This window comes from Perissodus microlepis, chromosome 23 (genome assembly GCF_051167445.1).
Source record: "Perissodus microlepis isolate ML-2025 ecotype Zambia chromosome 23, ASM5116744v1, whole genome shotgun sequence".
NCBI classification, from domain to species: domain Eukaryota; kingdom Metazoa; phylum Chordata; class Actinopteri; order Cichliformes; family Cichlidae; genus Perissodus; species Perissodus microlepis.
The window spans coordinates 30,551,046-30,563,327 of record NC_140482.1 but is presented as its reverse complement, the minus strand read 5'-3'; the positions used below and the strand labels follow the sequence as shown (position 1 = coordinate 30,563,327).

The window sequence follows — 12,282 nt, the reverse complement described above, 5'->3', positions numbered from 1 at the left end:
TTTATTGTGACTCTTCCGGTGTTGCTTTTATTCACACGGCTGAGTCTCAATTCATGTCAAATAAAGCATGTAGAACCCTTTTTACCATGAAAGTCTTAGTCACAAAATGTTTTTATTTACCTTTCCTGCTGGATTGAGCAAATATGACAAATTCATCAATCCGTTCTCTTCATCCATCCACTTATCCTTGTCAGGGATGCAGGGAGGATGTAGCGTATCCTAGATACAATAGGGCGAGAGGTGGGATACACCCTGGACAGGTCACCAGCCAGACGCAGGGCTAACACAGAGAGACAGACAACTGCTCGCACTCATATTCACACCTATGGATAATTTAGATTCTCCAATTAACCTAACCCCACTAACTGCATGTCCACTAATTGAATTTTCGGGATCACATTAATTTTAACTTGCTCAGTGGCATTTTTAAGCAACTTAGTCACAACACGACTGAATCAGAAATGATAATTTATTCTCTCTCTTCTGAGTCTCCTCACGCTCTTATAGTGAACATAAGCCCTGCATAACCAAGAAGGCCCGCTCAGCCAGAGTGTGAACACCAGCATCATGTCATCAATCACAGATTTTATTATAATTTGCAGAAAGTCAGCAGTGACAGGTTTCTGCCTCCTTCAGCTTGTCCTGTTCTTGTAGGCAGCCAAGTTTTGAGGCCTCTCTGCAGAGGCTGGAGGTTCAACGCCCCTTTAACTGCTGTCTTAGCTCTGCTATATGAGCAGGGCCAATACGACAGCATCCCCCTGTAAGACAAAGAGCTGCTCAGAGAAAATGCTGCAAAACAGAAGAAGACTGAGTATAAGAGAAAGCAGCTGAGCTCACCTATCAGAGCAGCGCCCTGCTTCACCCACATGTGGCTCAGATCAGGCGTCCATCCTGATGGTTTTCCTGATGTTTGCCACCTTTGAATGAAAAAAAGATCCTTTACTGAATCCACACAGATATTTAGCAGATTTTCTTTTTTTCTCTTTAAGGAATCAAGTTTTTATGGTAGCTTTATGTTGTATTTACAGAATGTAAACACGTTGATGTGAGGCGTTTAGACAGTCGTGTGTTAATTTAGCTTCAGACTCACCCCCGCTCAGTGTCCCACTCCTCTCCGCTGTTAGGGTACACCACCCAGCTCGTGTTTGAGACGTGCAGCGGTCCAGCAGAGTCCAGCAGCGACTCCACCACGTCTGGAGGACAGCAGTTGACTCCCACAGCGAGCAGCTGCGTGGATCTCTCGGCGACCCGCACGGCGTCAGCGAACAGGCTGCCGTCCGATATACGCTTCTCGTCCTGATGGCGAGGCGAGTCATTGTGTGACTAACAACGAACTAATATGGATCTTTCGTCATCGCTGTTCACCGGCAGCGATTACCTTACAGGAGAATGACAGCCAGGCTTTCGAGTTTGGAAACTCCCTCAGCAGCTCCACCACAGCCTCCGCCTCTTTGATGCTCGGGATTGTCTCAAAGGCGATGAGATCAACTCCCGCAGCTGCTAAGCAGTCAATCTGAGGCCGGTGCCAAACTTTAAGCTCCTTCGAATAGATTAAAGACACAAGTGTAAACAGCTTAAATGTGTTTTACAATTAAAATGTCATATAGATCTCTGTTGTACTCAAAATGCTTCAATTTTGTTTGTAATTCTGAAAATAGCCATAGTATTAAGGTAAAAAGTGTCATAGTGTCATTAAATATACTGAAGTTATTGTCCCAAAAAAGGAGGTACTTACTGATTTTTCATGAAACAAACCGAAAATATAAACAGAACCAGAACCGGAGATATAAACAACTATTCTGGGTAATCTTCTCAAAGCAGGCATAAAGTCCAGTAGGTGGCTGAGGGGTACTTACTTCAACACTCATCTGCTCTGCGTAAGCTCCAGTGTACTCCGAGCCATCGTGGAGAAAGGCCCCGTACGGCCCCACAGAGCCTGCCACCAGGGGGCGTCTCTTCCCTTTACAGAGAAATAAACAGTGAGATTATATCACAGTTTACAGCAAGAGTCGGCTCAGCTCAGCGTAACCTCTTCTACCTGACTCAAACCTCTTCACCGTCTCTTTGGCCAGATGAACTCCGGACATCAGCAGCTCTCTGGCGCGCTCAGCGCTAACCTCCAGGTGGCTGATGAATCCTGGGATACTTGCCTGGTATGTGGCTGTCGTGATGACATCAGCACCACTGAGGAGGAACCTGTTCACACAAAGTGTATACATTAAGTGCTGATTGATTTGTATTTACCAACATTTTTGCATGGACACACCTGTAATGAGCATCTCTTATGGCCTGAGGATCAGTGTGCAAAAGCCTGGCGCTCCACAGAGGGTCTCCCTGCATATGTAACACACACACACACGAATTTCAGTCCAGATTCACAGAGCAATATTAATAAAAAAATCTTATATTTGATCTTTAAAGACCAGATAAAAATATTATTCACCTGTTTACGTACTTTATATTTAATAAAAACACAAGTTTCGGTATAGATCATGTACTAGAAAGTAACAATACAGCATCTCAACCTTCAGAGTTATTATAGTTTTATATTTTCTAGTTTTAATCTTTTTAGTTTTTGTAATTATTATCATTTACATTACAGGGAGGGAATGTGTCAAGAGGGCAGATTTGGGAAATTCAGTAAAGATAATACAATGAAAAAAAAAATAAAAGCTGTGAAAATCAAGTGACTCACAGTCACAGACAGGCTGTGAGAACAAGGCCAGAGGATATATTCAGGTCATTTAACCATCTCTCTGAAAATAAATACAAAACCATGCAGGTATTTTCTTCTGCAAAGATACAGAGTACACTCAGATCACAGATGGGCCTTTGATGCTCAGGTTTGACTGACTCTGTAAAGTTCAGCAAGCTGTGATTCTAAGTAGGGAATATCTGCAGTCTACATCCCAGGTGAAGCATTGTGAGCAACTAACAAGTCCCAAGTTGCACAAGTTTCACCAGCACGTGTAAAAGGAAATGCAGGTGTGGTGACGAGTGGAAGCTTCAGGGGTGGAGTTTTTCTAACTTCACAAACAGATGTGCTGTAGACAAAGAAACTTAATGTAAGAAGAAAAAACACATCTGTTTTGTTTTGTGCGCTTTTGAATCTCTTAGCTTTCAGTGGGTTGGACTTCTCAGGGCCACATATGCTCCCATTCAGGTGACGTCTTTTTCAGGAAAGGCCTTGCGTATTTCAGCAGGATGATGGTAAACAGCATACTTCATTAAATCTGAGTCTGGGTGCGGAACTGCAGGCCTGTGGTCCAGACCTTTCATCAAGCAAAGCGTCTGGAGCATCATGAAACCAAAAACACAACAAAGCAGATTCAGGACTGCTGAGCAGCTAGAATCCTGTATCAGACCCAAATGGGATGACATTCCTCTCCTGATAAGTTCAGCAGCTGCTCTCCTCAGTTCCCAGACACATGGCCTCGTCCCACCCTTTTTTTTTATAGATATGTTGCTGCCATCAACTTCAAAATAACCTTGTTGTTAATGTTTTTTCTCTTAAAATAGTACTCAGTTTTCTGTGTTCTACTGTGAATAAGATATGGGCTTATGATTTGCAGTCATTTAACTGTGTTTTTATTTACATCTTACACACCGTTCTGTAGACTGTTGCTTTAATGCTTGTATTTAAATTTAACCTTAATAATCCTAACTTCAAATTTTATTTTATTTTATTGAACATTCTCTTTATTTAGAGTATTTTGCTACATGTTTGATGTTTAAAATTTTAAATATACAGAAATAAAACACTAAACAGACTTTTCACATATTTAGTTTGTTGGGATCTGATAAGCCTGGCTAAGGTCTCTGAACCACAGCTTTAAAATTACTTTTAAATTACTTGTATAAGTCAGTAACACAACTACAAAACAAATAGCACAGCCACCATGGAGACATGGATTGACTGAAAATAGACACAAAACATCTCCAGAGAGAAATTAAATTAGTCTAATCAATAGAAAATGGTGACCTGTTGCAGGTTATTTTTATGATTTACCTGCAGTTTGGCTCCATGCGCTTCCAGATCAGTTGCCAGTCCACCATCTAGGATCAATGGCCCTTCATCATTAACCATTTGTGTGAGAAGAGCAGAGGAGCCCATGGAGCAACACTTTATTAAAAGATTTACTGGAGAATTCTTTGCACTGCTTTTCATAAGAAGATCATTCAGTCAAGTTACTAACGCTGACTCCTCTGAAATAACACCACCGGGCAGCTTAATTATTCACACAGAAGAGAGTGAAGTGCAACATCAGATCCTTCACGTTTCATAATGTTGTCCTTCCGGGTAACAGTGAAGGTGCGTTTATGGCCGCTCAAAACTGAACTTCTTCGCAGCATCAGCAGACCGCCAGTAGATGTCCTCCTACACAATAAATGCACACTGTATTTCACCAGAATCCGATTCTTGCTCGCTCCTTTACTTTATAAACAACCACTGGAGCAAGACAGCGCAGTTTTTCTTTTGTACTGCTTTATAATTATCATGTATACAGTTTAATTTATGATATCCATCCAATCATTTATGACTAATATATTACATTTTAAGGTCTGCATAAAAACAAATAACAAAAACTGTGCTGAAAGGTCAGACTTCTCATGAACACGTGAATGCACCTCTGCAGTTACTATAGAAACGAAGTACGGCTAATGTTTGCTAGCTAACAACAGTGTGCTGTCACACAGAGTTTACGGGGATGTTTTAAAAGATGGTGAGTAAAGATTCCCTCCTGTCATCAAACCGGGGGGCGTGAGGGCTTCGGTGAAGGTAAAAACTTCCGTTAGAGCCTGAAACAGGTTGCTGTTTGCTACTGTTAGCATAATAAACACAAGCTAGCCGAGCAGTTCTAAACATCAGTGCTTCAGGCTAACGGGTTAGCCGTTAGCTCCTTTAAAAATATCATTTATGGCTTATACACAGTTTAACTACAGGTAGCTGTGTGGTTAATGTCTAACGGTGAACATCAGCTATGATTAAATTAGCTAAAGGTGTAGCTGAGCAGGTGCTTTTAATGTTGGTATACCTGGCATCAAACATGTTTCTGCTCAAAGAGTTTCTATCCATTCAGCTGGTGCCCATGTTTTCTGTTTATTCTATTAACTAGGCTGAGTGGAGGAGGTGGTCTGAGCTTTTAGTTGTGAGAGACATCCTTATCTCTCACACGGTGCGTTAGACGACTGATTAATGCTAAACTGCAGACTGGTTAATCAATCAATCAAATTATATTTGTGTAGCACCTGTAGGAGGTGGGTGCAGATACTTTAAAGAAAACAAAATGCAATGAAACAGAATACGAGAGGAAGAAAATTATGAGCATCTTAAAAATAATTGAAAACATAAAACATTACAAAGTAATGATATTACTGATATTTTAAGAGCTAATCGAAGAAAGGAGGAGGAGGGCAGTCATTTATTATAAAAAAATAACCCACTTTGAATTTTTCTTAATTAATCAGACTAACAGCACCAAAACACTGTTACTGATTTATTTGTCCTTGAAGAAATTGTATTCATTTATCCTACTTTTTACTGCCTCTGTGCCTTTCCAGTGGTGCCATCCCACATTGAAGGAGCACTGCTTTGAATATACAAACTAAGAAAGTAATAGTAGCACTGATGTTTTGCTTGTTCGGGATAAGACCCGGATCATCCCCAGGCTTCATGAAGCAGTGGGGCAAGAGATAGGGAACATTTTCTTTGCAAAACCAATTGGATTAATGATGAGCAGAAGACCAGGAGACACCTTCAGCAAATCATCCTTTAAACATGATAACACTGGCCTGGCGGTGATTAGGACAATCACTACAGCGAAATAGTCTGTGAAATCACTTCCTGTGTCTTCCTAACTGCTTAATCTTAATAGGAAATGTCATGAGGAAGATAAGGAGTGTGGAAACGCAAACTTGTCCTGAAGATGGAAGACAGAATGCAGAATGCAATATTTGCAAATCTCATGAGCCCATATTTTATTCGCTGTAGAACACCCAAAAAATGATCTTCTCTGTGGTATTTTTGGTTTTGTGATGCTCGAAATGTTTTCGTTTGGCAAAAGGTCTGATCTGCAGGAAGTGACCTGCAAACCAAATCCAGGCTTGTGTTGCTTAGTGGCAACAGTGCTAACCGATCGTTATCCGTGTTTACTGAATTGTTTTTGGTTGACAAGGTGAACTGAATAAAGTCTGCTACTAGTCAGGTGAGCATACCTGATCATATTGAGTCATAACATTTCTGTGCTTATTAATAACAGACGCCTTTGGTTTGTAAAAAGCCAGATTTTGTAAATATTGACCACCTTATGTACTGGATTCATTTTCTGTTAATAAACACATTTGTGGAAATGGACCAAAATGTAAAAATAAACCTGAACTGTGTGGATTCATGCCTCCTAGTTTACATCTGTGAGGCTTACGCATTCACCTGAACATTGGCCTGTGGTTTCAGGCGACATGGTGACCTTTTAAAAGCTCAGTATGTTTTATTTGTTGGCACAGATTCAGGGTTTTCCTGGCTCAAACTGGGCCTTTGGGGTTGAAAAAACACACATGATTTGTCCTCATAAGTTAGTTAGTTTCAGTTTTTTGAAATAAATGGTCAATTTTTTGTTATTTTTTTTATCATTTTATAATGAGAAATGTCTAATATGCTGGAGGTAATTAAATCACGTGGGTGAAAAAAGATTTTCTTTTGGCTTTTGGGGGGTTGCCAGAAATTCTCCTTTGCAGAAAGAAGTTTTAATATCTAAGTTATATTTATTTATTTATTTTCAGGAGGACCGGTTTGCCTTTCTTACTGAGTGGTATGACCCCACCTCCGCCCTCCTGCGGCGTTACCAACTGTTTTACTACCCCAGAGATGGCTCAGTAGAAATGGTACGCTTTTACTCCAGTGCTTACTTTTTGTCTCTTTTTTTCTGCCTGAAGGTGTGTTTATGAATGTTCTTTTTTAAATCCAGAATATGAATACCTTGTAGTGGAAAATGTAAATAGCTTATTTGTTTTAATTAACTCCATATTGATGAAAATTTCAGATTTTTTCTTTAGCATTTCTGAAAAATATACCTGTTTTTACAGTTTGATGTAAAGAACCAGCGGATATTTCTGAGAAGGACCAAATACGATGACATACATCAGGAGGACTTATTTATTGGGAATCGAGTGAACGTGTTCTCACGACAGCTACATATGATCGATTATGGGGATCAGTACACAGCAAACAAACTCGGCAGTAAAAAAGAAAGGTATGATCATTCGTCTAGCTTACATTTGGGGGGGTGTCTACCCATGTAGACATGATTGATCTATTTGGAAAGTTATGGCCTTACAAATAAATCCTTTAACTGTAACCTAGTGACAGACATTAAAAACACCCACGTAGAGATTACAGTAAAGCTGTTGGCGCTTAAATGTTGAAATTAGTGATTTTTATAAATGTTGACAAGCTGTGTAGACACAGAATAAAATGTATATGGAAAGACTAAATCCAGGTGTGCAAACACTGTAAAGACCTACCTATGGAGCTGTATAACAAAGTACTGAATTAAAGGCTTGAATGCTTTTATAAGTGAGAGTTTCCAGTGCTGGGTTATGAATGACTTTGTTGATATTGGGCGGATAAAGATTATCTATTTAAAACGAAATCTACAATGAAGTATAGTATACAGTAAGGGAGGGTGAATGCTCTGAAGTGACTGTAAATCAATAAAGATCAGTAGAGAAGTAACAGGAGCACTACAAAGATACGGGACACTGTGAAGATGGACATCGATAAGTGGAGTAAATATGGCTCAATAGTGACATCACCAGCAACTGGATAGTTGAAAGATGATCAATGCTGAAGAGGAGGAAGAAGAAAACTGGTCGGGGAGGACACCAACAGACCTGCAGGAACATTAAACAAGCTGCAAGAATTTCTGACAGAAACTTCCTGTGCACCACAGGTGACAACATTAACTGTGTTTTTCATATGTCTGAAGCTGTGTTTTGGTCTGATGAGAACAAGGTTGAACTTTATGGCCATAATTCCACAAACTACGCTGCCCATGACCACAGAATACCATCCCCATGGTGAAGTACGGTGGGGGCGGCATAATGCTTTAGGGGTTCTATAGGTGGAACTGGAGCCTCGGTCAAGGTGACCAATTTTAAATACCAGTCAGTTAGCTAGTCAAGTCAGTTAGCACACAACCCTCAGATGTCTGCTAGAAAGCTGAAGAGGAGTTTCAGCTATCAGCACAGCAACCCCTCTGAAGGTCGGATTAAACGTTTGGAATGACCCAGAGCCCAGATCTGAATCCAGCTGGAGGTTTGTGGGAGGATCTGAAGAGGGCTGTGCAGAGAAGGCGCCCTTACAATTTGACAGATTTGGAGCTCCTTTGTGAGGAAAAGTGGGCCAATAGTGGAGGTCTAAATGTGCTGCAATGACACGAACTTAAAAGGCTGAATGCTGTAATTTAGTGAGGATTTTTAAATATCTGTTAGTTTGAGGGTGTGGATGTTTATTCTACCAGTTTATTGTAAGTTTTCACTTTTTTCCCCCTTAAAAGATTTATTTATTTTTTATTTGACAGGCTAAAGGTCACATCAAAGGTGGAAAAATTCAAATTATTTATCTTGAATATCACACGAACCTGGTACTATAACTGTGTAGACTTTTTGTATTCACTGTACCTACATTATTGTGTTTGTGTCCTGAGTGGGATCTTGATGTGCAGCCTTCTGTTGGCTGTGATATCTGCTGTCCAATCACATCTCTTATTTTCCCTCTCCTCTCCCTGTGTCTCCAGAACGCTTGCTTTGATAAAGCCAGACGTAGTCACCAAGATTGGAGATATCCTTGAGCTGATCTACTCTTCCAACCTGATAGTGACCAAAGCCAAGATGACAAAGCTCACGTGGTAAAGTCACAGCCTCTCTGCCAAACATCCAAAAATAATAATACTAATAATCTCACTGTGGGAAAGTATCAAACAAGCTGTGGGAGAGGGAAACACGGGCTGTTTGGTGCCAGTGTCCTTGTATAAACAGACGGATGGCTCTCCGTTCTCACACACATTAGGAACATATGGCGAGCCAAGAGGCAAACAAGGTCTGATTTTTATTAAACACTAGCAATTTTATCAGGTGGATCACCTCACAACATTAGCCCAGTCTCACCCTGATCTGATCTTTCTGTGTTTAATTTGAAAGTACAGTTTGAAGTATAATGCTTGTTAAGTTGAGTGAACTTTGAGTTCAGGGGTTATACAACAAAGACATTGAACATATCTGAGATTTCTGTGATGGCTCAACAAGACCTAAAAGCCCAGTCCGGGATAAGTCATATCACAACGGTGGTATCAACTTTCTCTTTATGTTCAAGTCTCTGAGAATGCTCACATAAAACGAGTGGTCTTTGACTCATCTGTTCACTCTTCTGCGTAAAATTAACCTTTTTTTTATTGATTATTTTGTATTTGTATAAGTTAAATACCTGGGGTTTATGTACAGCATTTTGTCTATGCATTTGTCTGTAACCTGCTGTTTCTGCATCTAAACATCCTTCTGCTTTTAAATTTGTGGAGTCAGATCATCAAATCCAAGGATATCCCCTTTTTATGACATGTCGCAAAAACACAAAAACACAGATCCAAGAGTGGAAAAACTGTGTGAGCATTTACAGCAGTCTGCAGCCCTGTGAGCCCTTTTGGCTCAAAGGGATTACTGTGCACACCCTAACCTCATTATTAGAAACTTTGACCATGTTTAACATGAACATCCTCCACTTAATCCACATAGGCTCAAGGTTTGAATTTACTGCCATCTTTGGCATTGCCTGTAATAAAATTCAGAAGTTTTACATTTAATTTTACTTCCTAGAAGTAGCAGAACTTATAACTGGGTCAATTATTTGCATATTTTAAGCAAAATGTACTGTAAAAAAAACTCTTCTGAGTAGTAATTGTCTCAGAATATTTTTCTGTAATTGGTACCAGTTTATTAATCATAACTCTTATCACCTACACATTTGAAATTGTGGAATTTTTATGTCTAGCCTTGGTGGAATCATGGTGGGGGGGCGGAGGAGAGTGCCTATCATTTACTTCCCAAAATCCAAGGACATGAAATTAATGTTGATGTTAAAATGTCACTTTATTTAAATAGTGTGATTGTAGAATGAGTTTATTACCGCAGATAAAAAGCTGGGAGATAAGAAGACTGATGACCTCTATGAATGTCTCTGTCAGTAAACAGCGTCATTTTTCTGCTCATTTACTAATTGTTTTATGGGTTTCTTGCGTTGCAGGAGCCAGGCAGCTGACTTTTACACTGAACATCAAGGCAAGCCGTTCTTTAAGTGAGTGCCCCGGTGAATGATGCCTCAAATTTCAGTAGAAAAGATATCTGATAGCAAAAAAATATTATTCAAAGTAATCCTAACACTAAATGTAAACAAACACGTTGCTCCATTTCGCAGTAACCTAGTGCAGTTTATGTCCTCGGGCCCGGTGGTTGCCATGGAGCTGATGGGTGATGAGGCCATGTCTATCTGGAGGGGGCTCTTGGGAACTTCAGACCCTGCTGTGGCGCGGAGGGAGGCGCCACAGAGCGTCCGTGCCCAATTTGGAACAGATGGCATCAAAAATGTCGCGCATGGCTCCGACTCACCCGCTGCAGTAGCGAGAGTGAGGATGCTACTCTGTGACCGCCAGACTTTATTCATCCTCACATGTGCCCTGGTAGCCCAGACGTGATCAAAGTGTTTTTATTCTTGTTAGGAAACTGAATTTTTCTTCCCTTCCACGATTGGGCACGGTCCCTCTAACACAGCCGTCTTTACGGACTGCACATGCTGCATCATCAAACCCCACGCCATATCCGAAGGTAAGGAGAACACAATTACTAACAGTAGCTGCACCTGAAGGTGAACCAAATCACACACCACAGCAAAATTTCAGCAGACTGAATTGGATACAAGCAGTTAGCCACACATTCATCAGCTCACAAAAAGTGCCGAAACATGTTAAAATCCATGAATTTGGTTAGATATGGCAGACTTCTTCAGAATACTCCATGGTTCTTTTCCCACCAACTGTTTAGTTTCTCTCTGCTAGAAACTTATAAGTTTAAGTCTTTTTTGCTGGGGGCATTTTTTTCAGCCTTTATTTGACGGGGCAATAGAGAAAGCCCAAGTTGAGATAGCACACTGGAAACAGTCTGGGGGGGACTGAACCCGTGTTCATGCTGCCTTTTAGCATATGACTTACCCACTCAATGTTTTGATTTTATAAAATAAAATACAGGCCTGCAAGACTGAAAGAAGGTAACAATACAAATTGCAAACAAACCCATAAGTTGAGTCTTTTTCTGTTTTGTTACTGTATGAAGAGCATAGATCTTTATTTTTTTATTTTCAGGATAAAATGACTCTTGAGATTAAAAATGTCTTTTGCAAGCATGTCCTGGCTAAGACAAACAGCAGAACAATCAGCATTGACTAGTTACACAGCAAAAATACCAAAAATAATTAGACCAGTGTACATGAGCTGAAGCCTAAAATAGAAAAACAACCAATGTTTAGAACATTTAACACCACTGAAACCTGAAATATCAGCGTAAGTACTAATATTCAGGCAGCCTGATTGCCTCCAGATCTTAGAGTTAACTTAGTTAATTTACTTAAATTAATCTAATAGTCAGACTGTAGTCAATTAATAATAGTCAGACTATTATAAAGAAAAACCTGGCTAACATTTGCTATTAATAAAATAACACATTTTGCTTTTATCTTTTATTCAGGGTTTCCCTCACATAGAGCTCAGGTATAATGTGTGACATTTATTTATTTATTTCATTTTATTTTATCATTTGAGAATTTACTGTTGGGCAATCCTTGTTCAGCTCTTCCTGTTTCCCTACCAGTAGGTTGAGGTAGAACAAGTCATCCACTAACTGGAACGTTGCTAGCTTAATCCCTGTATCTGGTTCAGGTGCCAGTTTGCCAGGTTCACTCAGGCTGCAGAACAGAACAAAAACCTCTGTCGCAAACTCCAGTTAAACATGGTGGAGTTGGAGTCCATCCATTGGATGAGAAAGTCAGTGAAGACAGACTTGATATTTTCTCTGTCATTTATTGTCACCACGTTCTGTTTATATAAAGTGTGAAGTATTTAGGAAAGCGTGCGTGCCCCCTTTCATGCGCCTCCTACCCAACTTACAGCTTTGGGGGTTTTTTGTTGTTTTTTTTTGAGGGTTTGTTTAGTTTGTGCTCTGGCTCCTCCTCATACCTTACCT

The 12,282-nt window shown here is 40.1% G+C and overlaps 2 protein-coding genes across 5 annotated transcripts in view; one reads left to right on the top strand and one right to left on the bottom strand.

Annotated features, from left to right (window-relative positions):
- Nucleotides 1-565: 565 nt before the first annotated feature.
- On the bottom strand, nt 566-4,306 carry LOC146361749 (betaine-homocysteine S-methyltransferase). 2 transcript variants are annotated; one of them, XM_084921867.1, is made up of 8 exons: nt 4,010-4,306; nt 2,267-2,334; nt 2,039-2,196; nt 1,857-1,960; nt 1,379-1,540; nt 1,091-1,296; nt 838-917; nt 566-758 (listed from the first exon to the last, which is right to left on the bottom strand). In XM_084921867.1, the coding sequence occupies exons 1-8, from the start codon at nt 4,166-4,168 to the stop codon at nt 694-696; spliced, it is 1,002 nt and encodes a 333-aa protein (XP_084777993.1). In that variant the 5' UTR covers nt 4,169-4,306; the 3' UTR covers nt 566-693. The 2 variants fall into 2 exon arrangements, with proteins under 2 accessions (XP_084777993.1, XP_084777994.1); XM_084921868.1 differs by having other exon boundaries at nt 2,267-3,291; nt 4,010-4,116.
- Nucleotides 4,307-4,615: 309 nt separating this feature from the next.
- The window catches only part of nme7 (NME/NM23 family member 7), a 46,043-nt gene continuing 38,376 nt past the window's right edge, over nt 4,616-12,282 (top strand). For all 3 annotated transcript variants that reach the window (XR_014799479.1, XM_084922232.1, XM_084922231.1), the window contains exons 1-7: nt 4,616-4,724; nt 6,781-6,882; nt 7,084-7,250; nt 8,796-8,906; nt 10,295-10,345; nt 10,466-10,673; nt 10,767-10,872. Coding sequence is in view for 2 of the 3 variants with exons in the window: in XM_084922232.1 (XP_084778358.1) it covers nt 4,722-4,724; nt 6,781-6,882; nt 7,084-7,250; nt 8,796-8,906; nt 10,295-10,345; nt 10,466-10,673; nt 10,767-10,872 (748 nt within the window). In the remaining variant the exon portion in view is untranslated. The remainder of the gene's footprint in view (nt 4,725-6,780; nt 6,883-7,083; nt 7,251-8,795; nt 8,907-10,294; nt 10,346-10,465; nt 10,674-10,766; nt 10,873-12,282) is intronic.